We start from the raw sequence: 24459 nt of genomic DNA, 5'->3' as shown, positions 1-24459 counted from the left end.
TTTAACCGTAGGTGATTGGACATAACAAAATTTCGAAATCTTTCGTGTCAAGGAAAAGTTATTTATGTAATTTTACATAATTTGATCATGGATGATCTGTCAAGCAGATGAACAAGATGAATTTGAAGAAGTCGTTTTCATTTCCATCCCTCCTTTATTTTTCTCGGACAAAAAGCATTAGCACGTAGGTGGAAGTCAAATGAAATTCTCCAAGATAAACAGCAAGAAAACAACTGGAAAAAAAAAAGTTGAAAAAAAAAATAAAAAAGAAAAAGAAAAACAGGAGAAGCTGCATGATTAAGAGAGAGAGAGAGGAGAGAGAAACGGATAGCATCGCACAGTCGATGCAGAGGAAGACGACAATGGCGCGACGCAATCCGCAAACCCTAATCGACTGAAATTGGCGCAAGCCTTCTTCCCAAATTCGACCCTTCTCTCTCTCCCTCTCTCTCTCTCTCAATCTAGGGTTCTTCCCCCCGGGAATCGCGAAATGCCATCGATTCTGGACCCGAGCACCCATCCTTCGCAGTCGCCCCCGCCCCTGCCTCCCGCCCAGGACCAGAACGCCACCTCCCCACCCGACTTCAGCCCCGTCTGCCCCGGCCTCTTCTACGACGCCGTCCTGGTCGTCCCCGCCGTCGTGTTCGTGCTCTTCCTGGCGTTCCACGCGAAGAGGAACTTGAGGAGGCTGCTCCATGGGCGGTCTCATGTCAAAATCTCCTATTACGCCCTCCTCTGGCTGGTGTCTCTGCTCAACCTCGCTTGGTGCTCGCTTCAGGTGCCTTCTTTGTCTGCTCGTCGGACGGACTCGTTCGAGCTCTACTTTTTTTGGTCTTTCGGTTCATCTGACTGATTGACGGGGAAAGATACATCCAAGATACATCCTTGGAATGTATTCTTTTCTTATCTGTAGTGCCCCAAGCAATTTTATTGTTTTCGGTTCGTTTTCTCGAGCGGGTGGCTGATTTCTGTGCTCCACGGGAGCTCTTGTTAATGTTCTTACTTCTGAAAATTATGCTGAAACAAACAGGCTTGGCAATGCACTCCTGGAAGCGAGACCGGCTGGAACATCTTATCGCTGTTTACCAAATCGGGGCTGCTATGTATGGAGATCAGCTTGGTAGCTTTCCTGCTCCAAGGAAATTACGCCAACGGATTGGAAGCTTTGTCGCGAACTTTCCTGGTCACGGGGATCATCGTTGGTGTCGATATTCTCCTGAAGGTATCAGTTCTTCAATGGCAATCCGTGTATGCATGGTTATCTGTGGATGCTGGGATTTCCAATGGATCGTGTAATTTATAAGGCTGGTAACTTTTGTCATACTCACATGGCGAATTCCATTTTCTGGATCATGTTTAAGTAATCAGTCAACTACTTGACCTGATAAGCGATGAACGACACTTCGTATTCAAGAGAAAAATGATCCTGTTTCTTCATATTATTCCGGCATTGTGCATAAGCAATATGCTTTGTTTAATGGCTTCCTCTTTGAGCTCAATGTTTGATGGCTTGGCTGCCTTGGGAGTTAGAACATGGTACTGGATATGCTGACCCTACTGCAATGCGCAATGTGCATTGGAGTTTTAACTTTTCCTGGTCTATTGTTTACTGATGCTACTTGTGTTACATCTATGGTTTGTACACTTCAGTCCAGGTATATGTTAGCATTGAAACTTCTAACAGGCTGTGAATAAGTCAACGTGGTAATCACAATGGTGGAAATTAGCAAATTCTCCATCCTTTTCCCCCGCAAATTTCTTTCGGAATTTATCGTTCTGGGTAGACGAAGAGCAACGGACATAGAAATACAGCTGATGGGTTGTAGGTTTACTGTCAATGTTTTAATGTGAGATCTGGATGTTTCCTAAATATGACCTTTTTTGTCGGCATGATTAAAAGACTAAGATTACGAGTGAGTTCAAATTTAATGAAGCGGTTGGCGGACCATATTGTAAATTGATACTGTGGATCTGTCGGTGTGGATCTCTTATATGTTAGCAAAACACTCGGATTGAGCTGATTCAAAGGCCTTGGGCGTGCATTTTCGGTATTGTGCTACAGTTCTTCTAGCATAGTTCTTATCAAGAGTCTCAGATGAAAGGCTCAAGAAAGTGAACTTTTGTTTTTCATTGTTTCTCTTGTGAAGTGAGTAACAGGCCCAAAATGGGAAAGTTGCTATTTTCTCTCTTCTTCTCAGTTTTACTGCTGTTTACAACACATGCTACTCTAAAGCAGGCTATTTATGCATCTCTGCTGAAGCATTCTGCTTACATGGTTGGATTAGCCTCCGGTACTTTCGACACATTGAGTAATCATCTAAGCACTTCTTTTTGTGTATAATCCTTTCAGGCTGTTTATGTATTTGGGTTCCGGGTGCCGCTGTTCTTCGATGTTGGAAGTACGCATAGAGTGAAATGGGCATTGTGGAGCATCCATGAAATAGTTATAACTGCAGTTTATTCCTTTGTGCTGTTCATAAGATTCTCAAAATGGGCTGAGGAGTTGCCTCGTAAGTACCAATCACATCTCACGTTCATCCCTAATCCATGAAAAGGTGGTGACTGACACGTAGTATTTCCCCTGCAGCCAGACCAACATTCTACAGATACATTGTTGTCATGTTTGTCATCAATTCAGTTGCTCTACTAGCTTGTATGCTTGCTGGAATTGGAGCTAGCTTTGGCACTTGGTATCTCCAGGCTGATACTTTCATTTTGAGTGCTTTGTCTACTCCTAAATGAATAGACAAATCAAGTATTTCTCCTCTCTATGCAGGTTGTACAGTTTGATAGTGATCTGCTATCATGCGCTATATCTTCCCTTTCTCTATGTGATTTTTCTTGCCGACTTTTTCAAGGTGATTATTGATTACCATTTGTTACATATTTTAATAATTCCATCTTGACGTATGGTTTGCCCGATTGAATTTTGACTTTTGAGCTTTGAAATTTGATGCTTTCAGGAGGAAGATTTCCTTTTGGACAATGCATACTACTCGGAAATGAAGGACGCTGGGTTCTTTGATGCTGACTGGGATTAATAGAGATGCTGGAATATCTATAGATGTATTATACACTGTAGATTAATGTATATGATTCAGGCGCACCAACATTTGGAATGAAAACGTGAAGCGAAAATTGTAAAGAGGGAATTGAGATGTCGGTGCAATTTTTTCTTTCCCTTCTTACGTGTCGATGATTTCATCGCGAATTCTTTGCCAAAGAAGACCAGTGAAAGGTTCTTAAATGCTAAATTCCGGAAAAAAAATCGAATGGAAGAATGGCGATAAGTCGGTGAATATTTGTCCCGACCGGATAGGACCATGAAATTGGGCTTCAAGAAGTCCTAACTAGTTACATTTATCTGCACATGACAACATTAATCTAAGGATGATTTGGTCCTTTCATTAATGAAAAAGTACACATTTCATTGATACACTTGTGTGTGTGTGTTTTTTTTTTTTTTTTATATTTCCAACGTGGTCTTTAAATTTATAATTTGTGGAGCAAGTCATTAAACTTACGGAATCTGTTAATCAAGTCCATACGCGTCAAGATCCAACAAATTGAAGTTGATGTATTTGTTCAAAATTACAATGTGAAAAAGACCGGTATGACAATATGTGATCGATTTGACTAAATAAACTGCACCAACACTAATACTAGAAAAAAAAGCGGAAAGATTATCATTAGCTTGTCATTCCACAATACTTTAGTGATTACCATTTGTCACATCTTTTATCATTCCATCTCAATATATGGTTTGTACATTCGAATTTTGACTTTTGAACTGTGAAATTTGATACTGTCAGAAGGAAGATTTCCTTATGGACAATGCATACTACTTGGAAATGAACATGCTGGGTTTTTTGTGCTGACTGAGATTAATAGAGATGTTGGAATATCTAGAGTTGTCTACACCGTAGACAAGTCTGGCACGAGAACAATTGGAATGAACACGTGATAAGAAAATTGTAGAGGGAATTGTGATGCAGGTGCAGAATGTATTTTTTCTATCATACCTGTTGATGTCTCATGATGTATTATTTGCCAAAGAAAGACCACTGGAAGGTTATTAAATGCTAAATGCTGGAAAAATTCAAATGGAAGAATGGCCAGAAGTCGGTGAATCATATCACTTTCATGCTTTCCCCAAGAATGTGACTATGACCCGCACATGGCTATACAGCTAGTTGGTGTTTGCAAACTTAACTAGGGACTACTTGGGATGATTAGAGTTCGCTCGGCAATTGGGTTCCTATAAAATTATCTCGAAACTGGATTCATAAGTATTAATTGATATCACTGGGCTCAATCTTTTTGGAAATTTTAAATTTGATGTAATATGGACTTTTTTGGAATTTAGAATTTGACATATTTACTCTCGCATATCTACTCGGTTTTCCTCGATGGAATTCTTCTATTTTCAAAATAAAAAAAAAGGTGAAAAAGCTGTCAAATTATTTCAAACAAGAGAAAGATAGCTAATGTTCACGAAAAAGGGTTTGTATGGGCAGTTCAGCTTCTGAACAGCGACATGTAAAGAAACCTAATGGCTATTTGTTTCTCGAAACTATCTCCAATGGGAAAATTGAAGATGTCTATATAAGAGAATATGATTGAAGCCAAAATGGTTAGACGAGCAATACAAAGAAAAGTGTGAAAGTTCAATGCCGTACTCTAAGCTGATATTATTTCATTCTCTTGAGATTTCCAATGTAGTGTTCTTGTTGCATTGTAATCGTGAGAAAGATTAAGTGTACAAGAGTGATAGAAGCAACCGAGTCTTAATAGTGTGATCTAATCATCTGATAGGATAAGTACTTGCCGATTGTAACTTGTTATGCAGATTACCAGTGCAATCCAGCCCGATTTGTAGCTGTTAGTGTGAGTAGTGGACGTAGGCTAGGTAATAAAGCCGAACCACTATAACTTGCTTTGTGCTCTTATTCATTTCACTTTATCTACTCTAGCACATAAGCACCTCGCGATATTTGATATATCTGCTAAACCTGATTTTTATAGTAGTTGATGATTTCTACAAAATCGTCAAAATTTATTAAAATAGCCTATTCACCACCATTTAGATTGTATTGTTAGCCCCAACAAGTTGCATGTGGCAAATCCCAATAATTCGCCTCATCAATTCGGTTTAGAGAACATGAGCAATGTGAACACAATGCCTTGAACGGGTCGATGAATTCGAGCTCCGTGGGGAACAATTCCCACAATTCGCTTATTCTAGAGGAGAACGTCTCCTTCGGGAGCTTTGAGGAGGCTTCCGGCAGTTTGATAATATAGAGTTTCCGCGACGCAGACGACCTCCACTCCTTCACATTCGGGTACATTCACTATTAGTGAGGCGTCGTCGAGCAAATGGTGAGAGATGATATTCGGTCTAAGATGATCACCATTCAGTCAATGTTTTTGAGATGCTGCTTGGTTATAAGTTGAGAAGAAAACCCTAAGGCTACGTTTGGTAGTCGGGATAAAATTCGGAATAGGATATAGGATAAAATTTATCCTATCCGTGTTTCATGTCTGCCAAAAATAGGATAAAGTTGGATATAGGAGGGATATAGCCTAGATAAAATTATTCCATGGGGGAGGTGGGATAAATGTGGATATGATTCTAATATCCATAATATAAAAGTTATTTTTCTCAAATAACAAACTTGCTAAATTAATAAAACTAAAATAATATTTGAATTTTAATATTAAAAATTTAAAATAACAAAGAAATAAAATTCTTTTTTATTTATTCTTATTTTTATTTATATATTCAAATTTCTTTCTATTTTATGATATAAATTTCATACATATTTAAACAAATACATTTAGTATTTATATTTATTACATATTTTAGGTATATTTGTATAGTTTATTATTTAATAAAATTTTATTAGAGAATGATGGAAGGGGAAAAAAGAAATAAAATGAAAATAATTAAAAAAGAGAGGGAAAAATAATAAAAAAAATAAGCAAATAAAAATGAAGTAGGTAAGAGTGTCGTGAGAAATTTTTATCATTTTCGTTTGTGCAATTTTTAAATTTATTTACACTGATATGACATTCATAGCAAATAATGTACATAGTAATATGTGAAAATATTCGGCTTTATTACTGCAATTTACCAAACAGTAGATAGGATATAATAAATCTCTTGAATTTCATATCCTATTCTAGCTAGAAATCCAAACAACCAAACGCAGCCTAAAATTCGGGCAAAGTTGGAAACCCTAATTAAAGCTATCAACTGCTGTTTGTCCTTGTTCAACATGATCCAACAATATTCAGTAGAACAAAAAAGGAAAGGTAGATTTTCTAATTGATGGACCTAAATTCTGGACCTAGGAAAAAATACTGTTTTGTAGGTTAACTTTGGATGAGACATTCCCATTCCTACACACTGAAAGTTTTAAGGATAATCTCAATGGTCTTCTTTGGAACTAAATGAAAAGAGGTACCTTTCATGGCCTTGAACAATCAGAGAGGCCTTGAGAAAAGGTGATTTTCGAGGCATATCTAGCACAAATCTCTCCGGATGTAATTTTGAAACTCTTGGATAATTTGTCACTTTGCTATATATCTTACCTCACTCACTCCCTCTATACAATAGTCTGGTGTTATCAGATTTGATCAAATTTTCCTTTTACATTGACAAAGAACAGCATGCCATTAAGGCCACAACATATTGCAAAGGATGGTCGATTAAGGGAAAAAGTAGTGGATATCTAAGTTTCATTAACGGATGGGTGTAATAACTAGAAACATCAGTTTTCAGAACAACACACATTGATTTGCAAGAGTGGATATTCTTTCTTGATCATGAAAGCACCGATTTAGCATTTAATGTCCCTTTCTTTTTGGATTTCGAAGAAAACAAATATTGGTGCTTGTTTTTTGTTACCGTGAGAGGTCCAGTAACATCTGAATGCCCTAGGATTGAGTAAAATTTTTTGAGGAAATATTGTGAAAAACCACTCTTTTTCAGGCATTGTTGTGAATATATATAGCTTTTCTAGATATAGTAGTATAGCTATAGGTAATCTTTCTCATGACAAGCAATTAATGCAATGCCGTGCATGGATTCTCCTAAAGACATAAAACCTCTATTTATCCAGTGAATTGCCATTTGCATGGTGCTCAATGGTTTTCTTGGTTTATTGCGAAGGGCAAAACAATTTCTAAGACATCCTTTTTCTTTTTATGATATGTTTCAGGTGTGCTCTCATCTTTTTGGGAAGTAATAAGCGCAAAACAATTTCAAGAAGATGACACTACCACCAAATTCACAAAGGTGGCTCTGATACCAAGATAAGAATAATGAAGCGGAAGAAAGAAAATGTGGAATTTGTGTATATTTCGATCTATTTTGAAGAAGGATACATAAGCCTATTTATAGGCTATATTATATGATTACTTAAGGTAATAAGATAAATATAATATCAATATCAATTAGGGAGATGCATAATCAAAGGAGATATATGCAAAATCCTGAAAGATATGAAAAATTAAGCAAATCTTGATGATCCTGTTGGAATTCATCTAACCATTCATCAAAGCTTAATAATCCTTGGGAAGAAACTTTGATCTTCAGCGACGGGTCTGACCACACCTTTTTTTGTCCAGGGACTGATGAGGACTACATGCTCAATTGTCTCGGGCTTTTGTTTGCGGAGGCTACAGAGAGGATCACGTAAAATTTCTCTCCTGCGCAAGTTTTCCCACTCCATAAGAAAATTTGATATGTGACTGCCAAATCTTTATTCATAGTTTCAGAATCATTCGTTTAGGTTTATGTGATTGGCGTCTAGGTTTTGTTCATTGTGGAGCGATTTTCATGGCATTGTCTCTATTTGTTAGTGCGTCGTGTCTGCGGTTTTTGGTAGCAAATCACAAAAGGTGTTCTTTAGAGAGAGTGTTCCGCTTATGATTGGACTGGGATTGGGTTAGATCGTCTGCTGGAATCTTCTTAGAGGGAAACTGGATTGCTGATTGCACAATGTGATGGTTGAATGCTATTGATTGACTCGTTCTCTGTGCATGTACAAAGTGAATCCTGACGGGTTCACTCGCCAGACAAAGGAGGCTCTTGCAGGGGCCCATGAGCTGGCAATGCGTGCCGGTCATGCGCAGTTTACTCCTCTCCATCTTGCCGCGGCTCTACTTTCGGAGCCACCTGGGATTTTCCATCGAGCGATCAACAATGTTGGGGTTGAAGAAGCCGCAAAAGCAGCAGAGAGAGCGTTTAACCAAGCTTTGAAGAAACTTCCTTCTCAGAGCCCACCTCCCGGTGAGATACCCGCAAGCCCTAGCCTAAAAAAAGTAATCGGGCACTCCCAAGAGCCTCGTGACGACATCTACTTGGCGGTAGATCAGTTGATAATTGGCCTTCTCGAGGATTCACAAATTGGGGATCTGCTCAAGGAAGCTGGGGTTGCTACTGCAAGAGTGAAATCGGAGCTCAAGAGGCTTGCTAGGAAAGAAAGGAAGAAGGTGGGGAGTGCATTGGATGACATTTTCTTTCCGGCATTGAAGACATATGGAAGGGATCTCGCGGAGCATGCTGGTAAAATTGACCCTGTTATTGGGCGAGATGAGGAGATAAAGAAGGTTGTAGGGATCCTGTCGAAGAGGACTAAGAACAATGCAGTTCTTATTGGACAGCCATGTTTGGACAATACGGCTATTGTGCAAGGCGTAGCTGAGAGAATAGCGAGAGGAGATGTGCCCAGCAACCTTGGGGGTGTTAGGCTTATTGCGTTGGATATGCATGATTTAATACTTGGAGTCAAATATGGACGGATATTTAAGGAGCGATTGGAGGTGGTCTTGAAGGACGTTGCGCGGGCCAGAGGAAAAGTGATAGTGTTTATTGATGAAATTCACCTTGTTCTTGATGCTTGGCAACCACCATGGACCGTTGCGGCCAATTTGTTGAAACCCATGCTCGCCAAGGGGCAACTTCGATGTATTGGCGCTATGACATTTGAGAAATACAGGAAGTGTGTAGAGAAAGACGCGGCACTTCTTAGTAGGTTCCGACAGGTCCATGTGGCAGAACCTAGTGTGCCTGATACTATAAGCAGAGGATTAAAGGACAGACATGAACGGCACCTTGGTGTTCGAATTCGTGATTGGGGTCTTGTTGCCGCGCATCTATGCAGCAAATACATAACTGGTAAGTCTTGTACCCGGTCGATTTAGTAGTTTCGAATGTTCTTTGTCTTGCATTAGGAGATGTGGTTGTGGAGGTAACTAATTATCTATAATATATTCTAATGTAGGTTGTCATCTGTCTCACAAAGGGGTGGATAGCCAGCCAGGTGGGATCGATAATCTCATGCGGTGGAGAATGCAACTAGAAGAAGCCAGTCAAGCCCACCTAGTTGAGGTAGTCTGATTCTGAAGAATCAGCTGAAAAACTCTCTCATGCTTATTCTCCTTATCGAAATGTCCCATTTAATATTTGTTCAAACATTCCATTTACTCGAAGGTTCGTGAAGAGTTGGATAACTTGAGGGAGAAACGTGAGCCACTAATGAGGAAGTACAAGAAGGAAAAAGAAAGGATTACCGAGGTGAACTCAATGTTGACTGAGACTGTTGGACCAGAACATGTTCACGAGGTTCTGAGCAGCTGGACTGGCAAACCTGTCTCGAGGCTTGGCCAGAATGAGAAAGAGAGGTTAGTTGGACTGGCTGAAAGGCTGCATCAGAAGGTGGTTGGGCAAGATCAAGCAGTCAGTGCTGTTGCGGAGGCAGTATTGAGGTCAAGAGCTGGGTTGGGAAGACCACAACAAACAACTAGCTCGTTCTTATTCTTGGGTCCGACCGGTGTTGGCAAGACCGAGCTCGCCAAGGCCCTCACTGAGCAGCTCTTTGACGATAAAAATCTTCTAATCCGGATTAATATGTCGGAGTATGTTGAGCAGCATTCTGTGTCAAGATTAATCGGTGCCCCTCCGGGGTAAGTTTTTTAGTTTCTGGATCCGCTTTGTATAAGGTGCGTTCTGCAAATGTTTGTGGCAGAATTTGACCCTTGTCTTCTCCGTTGTAATTCAGTTTTGTTGGGCATGGAGTAGGTGGGCAACTAGCCGAGGCTGTGAGGCGTGGGCCCTACGGTGTTGTGTTATTCGATTGGGTGGAGAACGCACACGTAGCTGTTATGAATAAACTGCTCAAGGTTCTTGATGACGACAGATTAACTGATGGCCAAGGTGTAACGGTTGACTTTAGGAATACCGTAATCATCATGACCTCAAACCTTGGAGCAAAGCATCTACTGTCAGGCGTGATGGGCGAATGCACAATGCAAGTTGCCCACGATCGAGTCATGCAGGAGGTAAGGCATCAGTTTCCACTTTATAAATCTGTGGAGCCTTCTAATTCTGACTGGGTTGATGATGAGAATACTAACATATGTTTTAAGTGGAACAGGTGAGGAGGCACTTTAGGCCCGAGTTGCTGGATCTGTTCGACGAGATCGTAGTGTTTGATCCTCTCTCGCATGAACAACTGAGGAAGGTGGCTAGACTACAAGTGAAGGATGTTGCGAGTAGATTGGCTAAAAGAGGCGTTGCTTTGGCTGTCACTGATGCGGCTTTGGACTTTGTCCTAACAAAGCGTTGTGATCCGGTAGGTTTCACAGTATATAGGTGTGTGGTTCTCTACTTACTTTGTGGGTCCGTCGTGAATCATATTGCCGACCCGTGTCATACCGTCACAGGTTAACGGTGCTTGGCCAATCAGGAGATTGGTGGAGCAGAAGTTGGTGACGAAGCTTTCGCAAATGCTCTTGATGGAGGAGATAGACGAGTACTCGACTGTGTACATTGATGCAGGGCCCAATGGGCAAGATCTTGCGTACCGTGTGGAGAAGAATGGAGGCTTTGTGAATGCCTTCACTTGGCAGAAGTCCGACGAAGATAGAAGAAATCGAAGATGATGATGAGACGTACGAATGAAGGCTTTGAAGTCTGGACATAGGAGTGAGACCTGAGAGATCTATGGATTCTCCTGCAAAGTTTTAATTAGCTGGTTTTATCACGTCGTTTGCCTTAATTGTGACCCCTTTTCCTGATTAATTAGGTAGAATCTGGTATTGTAATGTTTGAAGATAAAGTTGGGAGATTTTCAATCTCCAATTTCGTATGCGACTGTTTCAGTATATTGGCCTGAGACTAAATAATATGGTTGTGAATTTTTAAACTTTAATGCTATTTAATCTGCATTAAAAATTTGTTCTTTCTATCTTTGATTGTTATCAAGTGTTTTCGGGATGCTTCATAATAACCTGAAATGGTTGAACACAACGAAATTGATTTCACTCCCAATTCTTAGGTGGCTGTTGCTGCGAACGTGTGACGTCAACTTAGCTCGGTCAACACATATAGGGGTTTCAGCCCCAAAAAACAAAGAGACTTTTATATCGTGAGCTTTATAATATTATCATTTTTTTTTTATCTTTCATTGCATGCTGTTTCCAATAAAAGAGTTAGGGTTATTTGGAGTTGGTCCCGGCCTAAAAGGTTCTAATATTTTGGAATTATGGAACCAAGAACCGAAACGAGTAGTTTTGGAAGTTCATGTGAAAGATCATGGTTTGATTCTCTGTGTACACAAAATGTTTTTTTTTTCTCTAAAAAAATCTGTAAACTGGACTGCAGAATTGGTTGACGGATGGAACCGCGGGTTTCGGCTTGTAATAGACTTGAGTAGTTAACTGGTTCTCCCTAGAACCGGCCTTAAATCGACCGATTCAATTTGGTTCTCGGGTTGAACCGGATCCTATTCATAGGATTTTGATATTGAAAAATACAAAAATAATATCATTCGGAAACTGCACTTCCTAAAGTTGGTTTTTATTTTGGAATGATCAAAATATGTCCGGTAAAAGTAAAGAAGATGTTGAAAGGAAAAATTATGTCCGGTAAAAGTTTTACCAAATTTGTGCAAAAAATTACATAAATATCGTTTTTTTTTATCTTTCCCAAATTGATGATTCGAAATGCTTCGCAGAACTTCTTGTTAAAAGTGCAAAAATAGAGTTGAGCGGACCTGATCAAAGTTTAGCTAAAATTTTGTAGAAGTTACATAAATATCTTCAAATTTTTTCTCAATTTGATAATTTGAAATGCTATAAAATTACATAAATATCATTTTTTAATATTTTTTCCCAATTTGATGTTTTGAAAATTATGTAATTTTCCCACAAGTTTGGCCAAATTTTAATTGGGTAACTTTTCCGTTCGACATCCCATTAACTAGATTTTTTACGTAGTTGTACATAAGAAATCTTAAAAATTTTCACATCAAATAAAGGACACTTTGAATTATATAATTTATATAATTGAGTCTTGCATAAAGTAGACAAAACGGAGATGAATTTGCATAAAGTACGTAGAATGGATGATGCCACCAAGATTACCTAGTAAGAGGTTTCATAAAAAAAAGAAAATGAAACATCACTATCCTAGCTGACAAGCACGTAATTTGTCTCTTGCTGGGAGTGCTTACCAATCAATAAACTCTAAAGTGTTTGCTCATACGTAGTCCTTGGTGCTTGACATCCAGCACAATTAGGAGTTAGTACTGTCCCTAGCCATTATAGATTCTCGAAGAACAATTGTTCTCTGAAAATCAGCCTGTTGCATGAGGCTAGCAATATTGGGCAACGACTGTCGGCTCGATGGCCTATATGGCCTTTTGCTAGGTCTTCATTGATATGGCTTGCTTCCAGCATCTAGCTTTTCAACTGATTTCAATTTTGTTCTTACCACAAAAGAAACTAGAAGCAAGAACGAGTCAGGAGCTAGTTAACAATTTTCTACAGAAACTATAGTCAGGGATATGAATATACCAAGAATCCGCTTTCGACCATCCCTTACTTGTAGAAGTGCATTCCTCATAGTCGGCAATGTTATACCTGCTACCAGTCAAAGAAAGATGCATACAATTAGCAAACATCACTCTTGCTCCCCTGTTAAAGAATTTTAAGGAGAAAATTATCAAAACAGTCATAAACCTATTGCAATTGTGTCAATTCAGTCCTAAACCTTTTGCATTTGTGCCAATTTAGTCTATTCAGCCAATTTTGGCCTGCCGGTGCTGATGTGGACGCCGGCCGATGCTGACGTGATAATTTTTTAATATTATTTTTTATTTTTTCGAATTTTTTTATTAATTTATTCATTTTTTCTTTTCTTTTCTTTTTCCTTTCCTTTTCTTTTTTTTTTTCCCTTCACCTTCATCTTCAACCTCTGGCCGGTCGCCGGTCCGGCAACCGGCCAGAGGCGGCGGTTGGCGAGGTCGACCTTGCCCGCCCCTGGCGAGGGGTCGTCCTCGCCAGAGCGACGGCGAGGACGACCCCTCGCCAGAGCGACGGCGAGGACGACCCCTCGCCCAGAAACGGCGAGGTTGAGCCTCGGCCGACCTTGCCGGCCCTCGCCTCTGGCCGGTGGTTGAAAAAAAAGAAGAAGGAAAAAAAAAGAGGAAAGGAAAGGAAAAAGAAAAGAAAAAATAAAAAAAATAAATAAAAAATTTCAAAAAAATAAAAATAATATTAAAAAAATGCCACGTCGGCATTGGCCGACCGGCCGGCGTCCACGTCAGCGCCGGCCGGCCAAAATTGGCCGGATGGACTGAATTGGCACAAATGTAAAAGGTTTAGGACTGAATTGACACAAAAAAAAGGTTTAAGACTGAATTGACACAATTGCAATAAGTTTAGGACTGTTTTGGTAATTTTTCCAATTTTAAGAAATAGTCATTTCTCCTCAATAAATTGTACATCCATCCCCAGGAACACGAGTAACCCAAAAAACAGTAGTTTCTCCCTCAAAAGACAAGAATTGTCATGGAAACACATGAATTTCTCTAAACTAGCAAAGTTAATCTTTCCGCTATTTCATTATTTAGGTCCTTTTCAGGCCCAAACCTCTAGCCAATAGAGATATAGCATTTGTAGGTCCATTTTCACGGTGATGAACTTATTCATGGGTGTTGGGCGATATTTAGGTTTTAGGGTGGTTGTGCCCCCTATCCTTTTGCGAGCAGTGCAGGTTAGAAGAGGGGTACTGAACCAGGGACTATTGACAAGTAAATAACAGATACCTATATGTCCATCCGAAATGCAGTCATGCCATCTTCATTTCCAGCTACCTGGAAAAGAAACCAAATGGACATAAACCCAACCAATCATACTCATGTTTCTATAACAAACTTGATCCACCAATATGATCCCAGACGAATGCCATCGATTAAACACAGAGCTGCTTGGACTTTTGCATGCCTTGTTGTTTGCTTATCCCCAAAATCCTGTCCTGCTAACCTAATCCTCAATGATCTCAAATTGAAAAATAGCTATCTACTTATTTCATTGGGGTTTGCAGCATCAGCACTTTGGAAAGTAAACAAATTAATGAGAATAAGAAGTCCAAGAAACAACAATAACACGAGAAATCATCTTAAAATCCATGTCTCCAGATGCATCTTCAGAGCCACGAATGTCAGAAATAATAAGAGGGGTGCCATCACCACCAAAATATCTATGTATCCAACACCATCCCCATTGCTATCCCCGCAGAGTTCTTAATTGGAACACCAGCATCTTGCAAAGCTAAGCAGCTCTCGCAAACAGATGCCATGCTGTCGCATTAGAGAACATTTGAAGAGAAAGGAGCATCAACAATTAAAGGTCCATGAAGGATGAGAAAGTTTATGTGAAAACTAAGCCAACGTGTTTTCAAGTGAATCTGAACTCAAAAATATACTCAAGAACATGGATGCATGTGATGCTTTGAGGAAGATGACAATTAGATCGCCTCAAGGAACCTTTGCTTCCAGTGATGGTACTCCAAACGCGAATGGTAAAAGGGAAGTCATCTTTGGAAGGAAAAACAGGTTCTAGTGCTTTCTCAGCAAGCGTTCCATGACCAATTTTTTGCTAGGAGAGTAAAAGAACACTAAAATCAGAGCAGAATTGTTAAAAGCCTTTTTCAAGTTCTGGACATTTTTTATTATCATGCTGCTTGTTATAAACTCAAAATGACATTGTCAAGCAAAAGACACCAAATTCATTGTCGCGCATACAGATAGGGAGTACAAAAGAAACCAAAGTGCTCATTCTGTAATTTAACATGAAATTTAGCCTAGTGCCAAAACCTGCGTTTAATCAATATCTATACTATCATGACAACTACTATTCAAGTAACAATTCATCAACCTTGCACCTTAGACAAGGAGAGTATGTCAGATGCTTCTTGATTCACTAACACATGCAACAAACATAGGCTTAATCACCCATTTCAAAGATTATTGATGTATTGTGAACTCCATGAACATGTCTACAAAGACCTGAAGTTAGAACCTCTTCAATTCATCGTCAACCACGAGGTTGTCCACCCATTGTGCCATTCGCTTATTACCAAGAGTAACCACTGGTAATGACTGAAAAAACCAAATAAAGGATCTGATAAGTAAAAGCCAAGATAGCACATTATTATTGCCGAAATGGACGATATTATCCCCAGCATCTGTATAGAAATATCAAGATAGACTGTTTTAGTCATATTAGAGTTACTGAAGCTTCTAGTTAATAGATAAGCTCAAAACTGAAACAACAGAAGAATGTTAAACATCTCAGTGGCCATAGGAAAGAGTAAACGGGGAGTTCATTACAGGAAACAGAACAGTTCCACCTCAACAACAAAATATGGACCCAGGTAAAACGGGTTCGATATTTTGGTGCATGTGCATTGCTGCATTGATCATTAGAATGTATCCTACTTAATCTAAACCAGTCAATTTGTAGTAACACTGAATTTGAAAGTACAAGCATTCAGGAGACTAACAGTGCACGAAATTCAAGTCCCAAGAAGGATATATCTCGGTCTGTGCCAATTTTTGTACATGGCACTAGTTCAACAGAAAATCCATCCCAAGATCTCAGAGATGACAGTACATGCAAAAGTAGACTAATAAGGGTGCAGGGAACTGGCACATGAATGAGTGCCTCCAAGAAATATACTAACTAGATCTACCTTTAGCAAGCTGCAGATGGAAGAGCACTCCAAAAGAGAAAAAGAAAGTTCCAGCAAAAGTTAGAGGAAACTGTTTCCATCCAACCAGTAAAAGAGAAGCTACTGGTTCATTTTCATAACAGAAGTATGCATATGGCAAACCTGTGTTTCGCCATGTGTAAAAAGAGCACTTCCATGTGCCCTAGGAAGCAATCCACACCTTGAGTTAATTGGCCTTATTCCATCAGGGGTTCGACCATCACTCCGCTTTCCTCCCTGCATCAAGTCCAGAGAACAAAGGTTTTGATAAGAGAAGAAATCTTTATAAGAGAAATACTGCAATGAAGACTAGCAAACTATATCCTTAGGGGCTAAGTATTTTCCCAATAGGAGAGGTGAACTTAATCATCCTTTACAGTTTATGTCGTTAGAATAAGCTGTTTAATATGTCAAAAGCAATATTATTATCAAATATTCACTGGGGTACAGAAGGACACAGAAGTTGTCTGCGCCTTGCCATCGAGAATACCCATTGAAATGCAAGATATATGGTCCTCATAAGTATCTGAAGATAGAAGTTTGCATTTGTCTGCACATACTAAAGACAAAGGAAAGAAAAAGGAAAAATTAAGCATACTCCCCAGATCTCCTAATAAAATTACTCTTTGCAGGAATGGGAGGACTCATACCTCGACCGTACGTCTCCAGAAGAGCTTTGATGTAACTTCTTTAAACACCAGCTTCACATCGACCTCAGAGAGAAACTAGAAAAGGAAATAGGAAACATAATCACTTCGGTACGACAAGATGCGACACAAACCTCGAGCAAGTTATGCATCAAGTGATTTACATCTCATCAGAGGATACCCCTATTCATTCTTCAGGTGAAGCATTTTCCCCCTGTGAGATTTTGTAGGACCACTGCCAACTGTTCTAAAAACTTAAGTTGTTAGATGAAGGGATGGTTTAATATTTAATTACTCTAACACTCCCTCTCATGCTTAGCCTGGTCTTTTTGCCTAGTACTAAGCGTTGACATATTTAATTGAGGAGCCAAATGAGGTTCGGAAAGATTTAAACTCGGGACCTCCTGGTTCTAATACCACGTGAGATTTGGTAGGACCACTGCCAATTGTTCTAAAAGCTTAAGCTGTTAGATGAAGACGTGGTTTAATATTTAATTACTCTAACACCCCGTTAGACTTAAAATAATGAGGAGAAAACTACCAATTCCACTGAGGTCAATCTGTTTCTGTTAGCCAACGAATCTTGGCTCTTAACAAAAGAATGCTATCAAGAAAAGGCAGAAATCACTCAACTAGATGTTCCAAAGTCATGAACATAATGATACACAGACCACGAACACATCATCCCATCAGAGAGAAAATAGAGCAGACCTCTCTAAGAAATTAACCATAATACTAGTCGAGACTAGTGCCTTCAGAGGCCCAGCGAGAGTGCACTAAGCTCTACTAAGACATCTAGCAGTAGGTCAAAATTTGCAAGTTGATTATGTAAACTTCATATGAGCAACTTGTCTCAACTTTTGCAGAAATTGCAAAAGAATATAGCACGAGAGTTCAAACCTATAACATATACCTGCAATCCAATTTAGAAGAGTACATGGCGATCATCCCTCAAGCATGGATTCAAATACAAGCTGTATGCCTTTTACTTCAGTTTCGCGAACAGAATCCACATCAATGTAATTATTGTCCATAATCAACTTTCAAATTTTATGTACCTCACCATCTTCCAGATTATAAATCTAAAAAATGCTCTTTTATATTGTAAAACATACAAACTTTCATGCAATTCCCACCACACATAAAAGATTTAAGGGACAAACAAATTTAGTTACTTTATTTTACTCTATTTCTGTGTTGCATGCGATAGCAAAAGAGATAAAGGCAATGAAGACTTGATTGCTGAACACTAAAGTAGCTTGCTTGTTCGAAAAATTTGACAGAAACCAAGTTCTCTCTCCTACATCCAGGCTTGAAGACAGTAAATTACAGTATCTGGCCATCCTGTGTCAAAAGGATTTTCAAACATTGATATTTTGGGAGAGATACAAAAATTGCTGAAAATTTCGAAATGTTTGGATTCAATGGCTTTGGTTGCTAATATTAAATAACCAACTGACTCTGACATGAACATCCAAAAAAGATGCACTCTGCACTACAATGACAACCACTAAGCCTTAAAAGCCAGACTCTGCTCTATGGAGAGAAAAAAATGGACTCAATAACAATATAACAAGCGAAGATCACCACTATTCCAATGGCAATGCAAAACCTAAGGGACAGGAAAGCACAAATTGACCAGAGTTTTACCAGGAGTGGATTTTCGTGAGACTGGCTTTATGTGGACATCCCCTTCATCAATTTCTCTGTCAATAACAACTTCTTCCTCCTCATCTTCATCCACTACCATGTCTGGAATCGTTCCAGCAGCAATAAAAGTTGCATCTTTACTATTATATCCCTTTTCTGTAACTACAGTCAGAACCTTGTCCTCTAAAGATGCTAGTGACTTCCTCCTAGGGGCTTTTCCCTTGATCTGCAGCACCTTCAACAATTCATTCCCAGCAAGCAATATCCTGAGTGTTCATAATACAGACAAGTCACATCTCATGATTCTTTGAATCCTCCAAAAGCAGCAAATGAATTTGCATTAATGCTGCTGAAAGACAAGTACTAACAAAAATCAAGGCAGGGAATGAATCTCGCAGAAAAAAAATTGTGTATTACAAAATTCATTTCTTCCCTATCTCTAGTAGGCAGATCTATGTTTCAATGCGCATTTTTCAGAGTAAGATCGAGATGACCACGGGGAAGGACCAACTTGGACTTCTCAAAGTTGTCATTGAGTATAATTTTTTGCTAAGTGAATCCACCAGTTTATAGTTGAGGAAATAAGAGATGAACAAGAGCTGTAAGACCACTTTTCAGGACAAAACAAACAATTGATATAGCAAGGAGCTTGCATCTCCAATGTATCCTGAAATCATCAAGTGGGTCAACAGTGGAACAAAGGTAATCAAACTTGGCAGGTTATCTGAGAATCTCTTTTACAATATAACTTCATAAGTCATTCTTTCTAGCAAACACAATTTTTTTTCAGTTTTAAGTAGTCAGTACATCAGACAATGTTTGTAGCGTCTTCTAGTAAGACAAGTACTTTTTGCCTTGTACTCTTCAATCGAACTATAGCAGCGCGAATGTAATGCTAACAACTAGAGCCAAATCCATAAAAAACTCATCATACAACATGAACATGTCAATTCCAGCCTCCAGGAAAATGACAGTAAACATCAAGTAGAGCTCTAGTGCAATTGAAGAGTTCTATAGTAAATTTACCTCAACATGCTTATATAGCTCAGGAGGGGGTAATTTAATTCCGTCAAGCATTTTGGGCTTCCCACACTTCTTGACCAAAGAATGCACCTCTTTGAAAATTGCTTGCGCAGCTTCCTGATATTGATCAACACAGGGAGAATTATCATCAAAATGTCCGCACCAGTATTGTTTATAGAAAGAATAGCTAAAGTTAACAAAGAAACCAACAAAAGTTTCAGCAAAATGAGAGGTAGTAGAACAAAAAAGTAAATGAGTGCAATTGAGAATTTTCTTCACATATTAAGACAGAAGTAGAGTTAGTCAAATCCAGAGTCTAAGAAGTTGTAAATTGCTTGATCTTTTGAGGAAGAAATATAAGTTAATAGTACAGAATTCAGACATCTCAAACTTAGAAGACACAAATGATATGCAGACAACTATCAAGAAATATAATAAAGAAACTACCTGCCCAGCTTCAACAGCTTGCAGCAACTTCTCTTCCAAGAGAAAATTGCAGTAACCCTGCAATGCATGATCCACTTGGTCAGGGAGTTGAAATCAGAATAACCAAGAGCAGGATTGAACATGTATACAATAACAATACAGAATAACCAAGAGAAGGAATGAATATGTGCGCAATAGCCTTCGAATTCGGCACTTACAAAAGAGCTCTGTTGTACTCAAAGAAGCAGGATTGAACATGTATTCAAAATCCCTTCTTGTATATATTAAGCCATCGGCAAGTGCCAAGTACAAGTGGTACGCAAGCAAGATCAAAAAACTTACACTGCTATTCCAGCTGCTGTGACTGCTAAACTATCAGGGGTATTCAATTCGTCATAGCTCAAAACCCAAAAAAGCAAATCGAAGAAAAAGGTCAAAAGTAGAACGTAAAAAATATGTTCTTCAACATGCCAAGAAACAATCATCGAGAGAGCAACAAGGTGCCCTCGTTTACATCAAGGATTTACTATCAATGATTAAACTGCACATAAGTTCAACTTCAGCCGCTTAAGACCTAGTAAACAATCCCACTAGCAAGATCAGATATCACTGTCTAAGACCATTGACATTACCATTCCATCACCTTATAGGTTTAGGGGGCATTCACTATAGCCATTAAGGAAGAATGAAAGCATCAAACATTACTCTAATAACTAAAGGGAAACTCAAACTAAAATGTTGTCAAGCTTTTTGGCAAGATATTAATTTGCAATATGACTAACTTCATACATCTTATCAAAGCACATGTTACCATCAAGATTGTTACAGCTATATTACGGGCCTATTTTGATTAACCTGTACACAAAGCAATAATGTTGTGAGTAACAGACATTTCCAACATTAACAAGTGTTGCACCCACCCACGTTAATTTTTTTTTTCATTATAAAAATGACTGTTGTATGTAATTTTAAGTTAATCATCTGATCGGTATGGTATGACAAACATTATTGATATAGTCAGAATACTCAAACACAAATTTATAGACTTACTTATCCATAAAAAGAAATTAAACTGCCCAACATCAGATTGTCCTACAACAAAACACAAAAGTATCTCAGATTTATTTGCTAGTAGTAAAAAGTAACCAGTATGACTCAACCAGATTTATTGTGGTTAAATAGTACCTTATTCACACCATTATGTTTGTCAATTTTGTTACTTCTAATAGACGGCATCTTTTTGTTAATGAAATATATATCTTTTCTTACTTTCAAGTGAAGAACAAATTTACCATAAAGCATACGTATCTCCATTAACAAAGGAATTGAGAAGACTTGAGCCGTAAGGGACTCTGTAACCACTTGAATGGATTGAATACAGGGAAACTAACACCATAATTAAAGCAAAGACCCAATTTCGTGATTGGCATTATTGGACACAAAATCCACACAAGTGACAAAAAAATGAAAGTGTATCGCAATCATGGCTTTTTTCATCTAAAACCACAAAAGGAGTTTTCTAGGCCATAATTATCATAATAGACCTTAGACATAGACGAATACATTAAATCAAGTAATACAGCAGGGTCCCATACAGAATTATCAAAAAGCATCTGCAATAGTTCCTTTTAATATAAAAGCGCAATAAAATTAATTTGTTAGAGACTTTGTTGTCATGTCACATCTTAAAAATAACCGCGGATATCTGAAAGCACCCAATACACAGATGTAGAATTATAAGGATCTAAGGCAGAGATCTTGCAGTTGTCGTGGACTGAGGTCACATAATTAAACCAGGAACATACTTTCACAATCAAATAATCTCAATACACTTATATCTAACAACTTACGCAAAGAAAGGTCTTAAAAATGGACATAGTTTATTTAGGTCATGCCTAGAAAAGTTGGTTTATGAGGTAATCATGTGAATTCCTACAATAAAAATATATCAAGAGATATAAGTGACCCAAAAAAAATCAAAAATCAAAATTTAAAAGTGGGTCCTGAGTGTGTTGAACCAAGAACCCGCCAGCCATCAGAAAACCAAGCATGCAATGAGCAATGGGAGAATTATCCATACCCAAGATAGAACTTGAGTTTCATGGTACAAGCCCTTCGGCATTGTCAGACGTAAAGGCCTATCAATCAATCTACAAATAAGAACCTACAAGTAAAGAAAAATAACAAAATAAACAACAGTAATTTCTTTTCAAGAAACACCAAATAAGGACTTCACTTTCCTTCCATATGTTTTTGCTAAATGTTGAAAATGGAGGCAAATCATCGTTGACACACATTTTGTGATGCTTACAACTTCCAAAAAGGTGCAATAATGTCATAAAATAAGGTTATTCCCTGGCCAAATGATAATAGCATGTTCTGTTTGTTCTACCTTGTTGCATACGTGTCTGCTATCAGGAATAAAGCACTAAATTATCCTTCATCATAAACATGACACAATTATAAAAACACATCATGAATGCAGTAGAGATACCAATTGATTCCCCCCCCCCCCCCCACTATTTCGAAAAAAACCTCCACTGAAAGGGGCAAAGAGATTTAAATGCAACTTCACTTACAAGATGCAAAATTAAACTTCTCAACAAAATCGTGGAAACTGTGTCACAAACCTTGCCCGCTGTGCTGCCAAACATCGTTCTTGATAATTTACATTAAGAGGAAAAAAATCAGAAGGCTCTTTTGGAATGTCCACCAAACAAACAGATGTATAAATGATCGACAAGAAGAAGCCTGTAATGTATTAGTTCTCATCATTTAAGACAGTGATCTCTCACCCTTCCCTTAGACATAAACGCAAAATATTAGGAAGAAAGTTCAGTAACTACGTACAGATTGATTCAGGGCCTTCAAGACCGTTCCAAATGCGTGAGTAAAGTTTATAAGGTGTTGTAATTATGGCAATGCTAAAAATTTGACGGTAGTCGTTTCCGGACAATACACCACAAAATTTATAAGAGTTAATAATCTCTTGTCTCTTTCCCCTAATTTTTGCCATTATAACTGTCCTCAATAATATTTTTGTTTCAGCTTATTACTGCCATATTGCCTAATACGTTTCTAACAGTTCTTGTAGGTTGCATTGCTAAGAGATTTTATGAAAGCTTTAGATAAGTTCATTGACATATTACTAGGTAGAAGCATATTCCACAACTTGCAGTCTCCCCATCCATCACCGTAACAGCCCCATTATCTTGTCTCCCCATATGACCAGTCTCAACTAGAATCTGCAAAAATAATGTGACATAATGAACAATCTTGAGCATCTATAATCGAAACTACATGAAACTAGACACAAAAACTCCACAAAAAATATGGTATTCTTTCATAGAAAGGCCCATTAGTTTTCTTCACCTGAACAAAACTCGGAAATGACAGTTGAAGATATATGAAAACATGGAAACAGGACAAGACAACCTAAAAGTTAATTACTATTAATGCAGTGAAACTTCATTAGCATCGAGAGACTTATACTTGTGTGTTTTTGTGAATTTTAAGACAGGGACCCATCTAAGACACAGGTAGAAGACTTATCGTCCTCATAATGAGATATGTGAACGGAAGAGACGTATCTCGTTTTGCTCACATTCGTTGATCCATTAACCCACCATAAATACAACAATCCCCCACATTAATGGATCAACAAAACATTTTGACTCGAGGAATTGTAAGTGTGCTCCTGGAAATACATTGTATCAAGATAGATAGCTTTCACTTTGAACCTTTTTTAGTGAAAGCCTATCGGACATACTTAACCAGTCAGTGGACTAGGCCTTGAACCATCAGTTATTGGTGTAAGCCCAAACAATAGACCTCACACAGAGTTTCTCCGAATCAAGATTGGTTTTCGGTTGCATTCATTCTTTCGGTCCTGACCCTCTCAGAATTCATGCGTGTAGAAAATCTAGCCTTTAAAGATTTTCATAAAGTCGGCCAGCTCCACGCATATAGGTGCATCCCTATTGAAGGTATCCTACCATACCTTACTAGGATGTTGAATTCCTAATTATAGGAATCATTAAACGCATATCGTACCCTTAAAACGCTGTACGAAGTATTGTTGCATCATAGGAGTGGGAGACAGTGCACACACTAAAGTTTCCAAAATTTGCGTTGTCCTATTGAACCTGGTCCATGGGATCTCCAATCGTTAGGTTAGGTTTCCACCCTGGAACCTCTTTATTGAGTTAAGGCTTTTAAACCCATTCCCCTCGATGCGCAATTTACCTGCTCTCTCGACAAATCTTTTGTCAGAGGATTCACAATATTTTTCTTTGACTTCACAAAGTCCAAAGAAATTATTCCATTCGAGAGCAACCGTCTTACGGTATTATGTCTACGACGAATGTGTCTAGACTTACCGTTATATATCATGTTTTGTGCCCTTGCAATTGCTGCTTGATTGCACAATGAATGCATATCGGAGGCATAGGTTTTGGCCACAACGAAACATCCTCTAGAAAATGTCGAAGCCACTCTGCTTGTTCAGCAGCTTTATCCAAAGCAACAAACTCTGATTCCATTGTGGAGCGCGCTATTAGAGTTTGCTTTGAGGATTTCCACGATACCGTGGCACCTCCTAGCGTGAACACATATCCGCTAGTCGATTTCGATTCATCGGAATCCGAAATC

At 38.6% G+C, this 24459-nt stretch overlaps 3 protein-coding genes across 7 annotated transcripts; 2 read left to right on the top strand and 1 right to left on the bottom strand.

Moving 5' to 3' along the window:
* Positions 1–306: 306 nt before the first annotated feature.
* On the top strand, positions 307–3179 carry LOC115694102 (protein CANDIDATE G-PROTEIN COUPLED RECEPTOR 2-like). Its single transcript, XM_030621231.2, has 6 exons — positions 307–778; positions 1031–1222; positions 2351–2510; positions 2588–2690; positions 2777–2858; positions 2964–3179. The coding sequence occupies exons 1-6, from the start codon at positions 491–493 to the stop codon at positions 3039–3041; spliced, it is 903 nt and encodes a 300-aa protein (XP_030477091.2). The 5' UTR covers positions 307–490; the 3' UTR covers positions 3042–3179.
* Positions 3180–8046: 4867 nt separating this feature from the next.
* On the top strand, positions 8047–11174 carry LOC115691946 (chaperone protein ClpB1-like). Its single transcript, XM_030618699.2, has 6 exons — positions 8047–9184; positions 9291–9397; positions 9500–9972; positions 10068–10347; positions 10443–10640; positions 10732–11174. The coding sequence occupies exons 1-6, from the start codon at positions 8047–8049 to the stop codon at positions 10948–10950; spliced, it is 2415 nt and encodes an 804-aa protein (XP_030474559.2). The 3' UTR covers positions 10951–11174.
* A 1192-nt stretch (positions 11175–12366) lies between these two features.
* On the bottom strand, positions 12367–23329 carry LOC115691299 (polyribonucleotide nucleotidyltransferase 1, chloroplastic-like). 5 transcript variants are annotated; one of them, XR_004006967.2, is made up of 9 exons: positions 21890–23329; positions 20028–21741; positions 19831–19887; positions 19387–19500; positions 18361–18626; positions 16714–16788; positions 16187–16300; positions 12865–12930; positions 12367–12792 (listed from the first exon to the last, which is right to left on the bottom strand). XR_004006967.2 is itself a non-coding variant. In XM_056314502.1 (6 exons), the coding sequence occupies exons 2-5, from the start codon at positions 19950–19952 to the stop codon at positions 16778–16780; spliced, it is 513 nt and encodes a 170-aa protein (XP_056170477.1). In that variant the 5' UTR covers positions 19953–21741; positions 21890–23329; the 3' UTR covers positions 16376–16622; positions 16714–16777. The 5 variants fall into 5 exon arrangements, 1 of the variants encoding a protein (XP_056170477.1); XR_008817196.1 differs by having other exon boundaries at positions 21660–21741; XR_008817194.1 differs by having other exon boundaries at positions 19831–21741.
* Between the last annotated feature and the right edge of the window lie 1130 nt (positions 23330–24459).

This window comes from Syzygium oleosum, unplaced genomic scaffold, assembly GCF_021117445.2.
Source record: "Syzygium oleosum isolate NSW1041296 unplaced genomic scaffold, Sole_v2.1 Sole_v2.09, whole genome shotgun sequence".
Lineage (NCBI taxonomy): Eukaryota > Viridiplantae > Streptophyta > Magnoliopsida > Myrtales > Myrtaceae > Syzygium > Syzygium oleosum.
Note: the sequence above shows the minus strand (reverse complement) of the source record. Positions and strands in the feature narration are given on the sequence as shown.

Coding starts and splice junctions, on each gene's coding strand:
- LOC115694102 (XM_030621231.2), top strand. CDS start 491: ATGCCATCGATTCTGGACCCGAGCACCCATCCTTCGCAGTCGCCCCCG. Junction 2,511..2,587: donor ATGGGCTGAGGAGTTGCCTC/GTAAGTACCAAT, acceptor TTTCCCCTGCAG/CCAGACCAACATTCTACAGA. Junction 2,859..2,963: donor TTCTTGCCGACTTTTTCAAG/GTGATTATTGAT, acceptor TGATGCTTTCAG/GAGGAAGATTTCCTTTTGGA.
- LOC115691946 (XM_030618699.2), top strand. CDS start 8,047: ATGTACAAAGTGAATCCTGACGGGTTCACTCGCCAGACAAAGGAGGCT. Junction 9,185..9,290: donor ATGCAGCAAATACATAACTG/GTAAGTCTTGTA, acceptor ATTCTAATGTAG/GTTGTCATCTGTCTCACAAA. Junction 10,348..10,442: donor ACGATCGAGTCATGCAGGAG/GTAAGGCATCAG, acceptor TAAGTGGAACAG/GTGAGGAGGCACTTTAGGCC.
- LOC115691299 (XM_056314502.1), bottom strand. CDS start 19,952: ATGTTCAATCCTGCTCTTGGTTATTCTGATTTCAACTCCCTGACCAAG. Junction 19,501..19,830: donor AAGCTGTTGAAGCTGGGCAG/GTAGTTTCTTTA, acceptor GATCAATATCAG/GAAGCTGCGCAAGCAATTTT. Junction 18,627..19,386: donor AGCTATATAAGCATGTTGAG/GTAAATTTACTA, acceptor ATGAACACTCAG/GATATTGCTTGCTGGGAATG.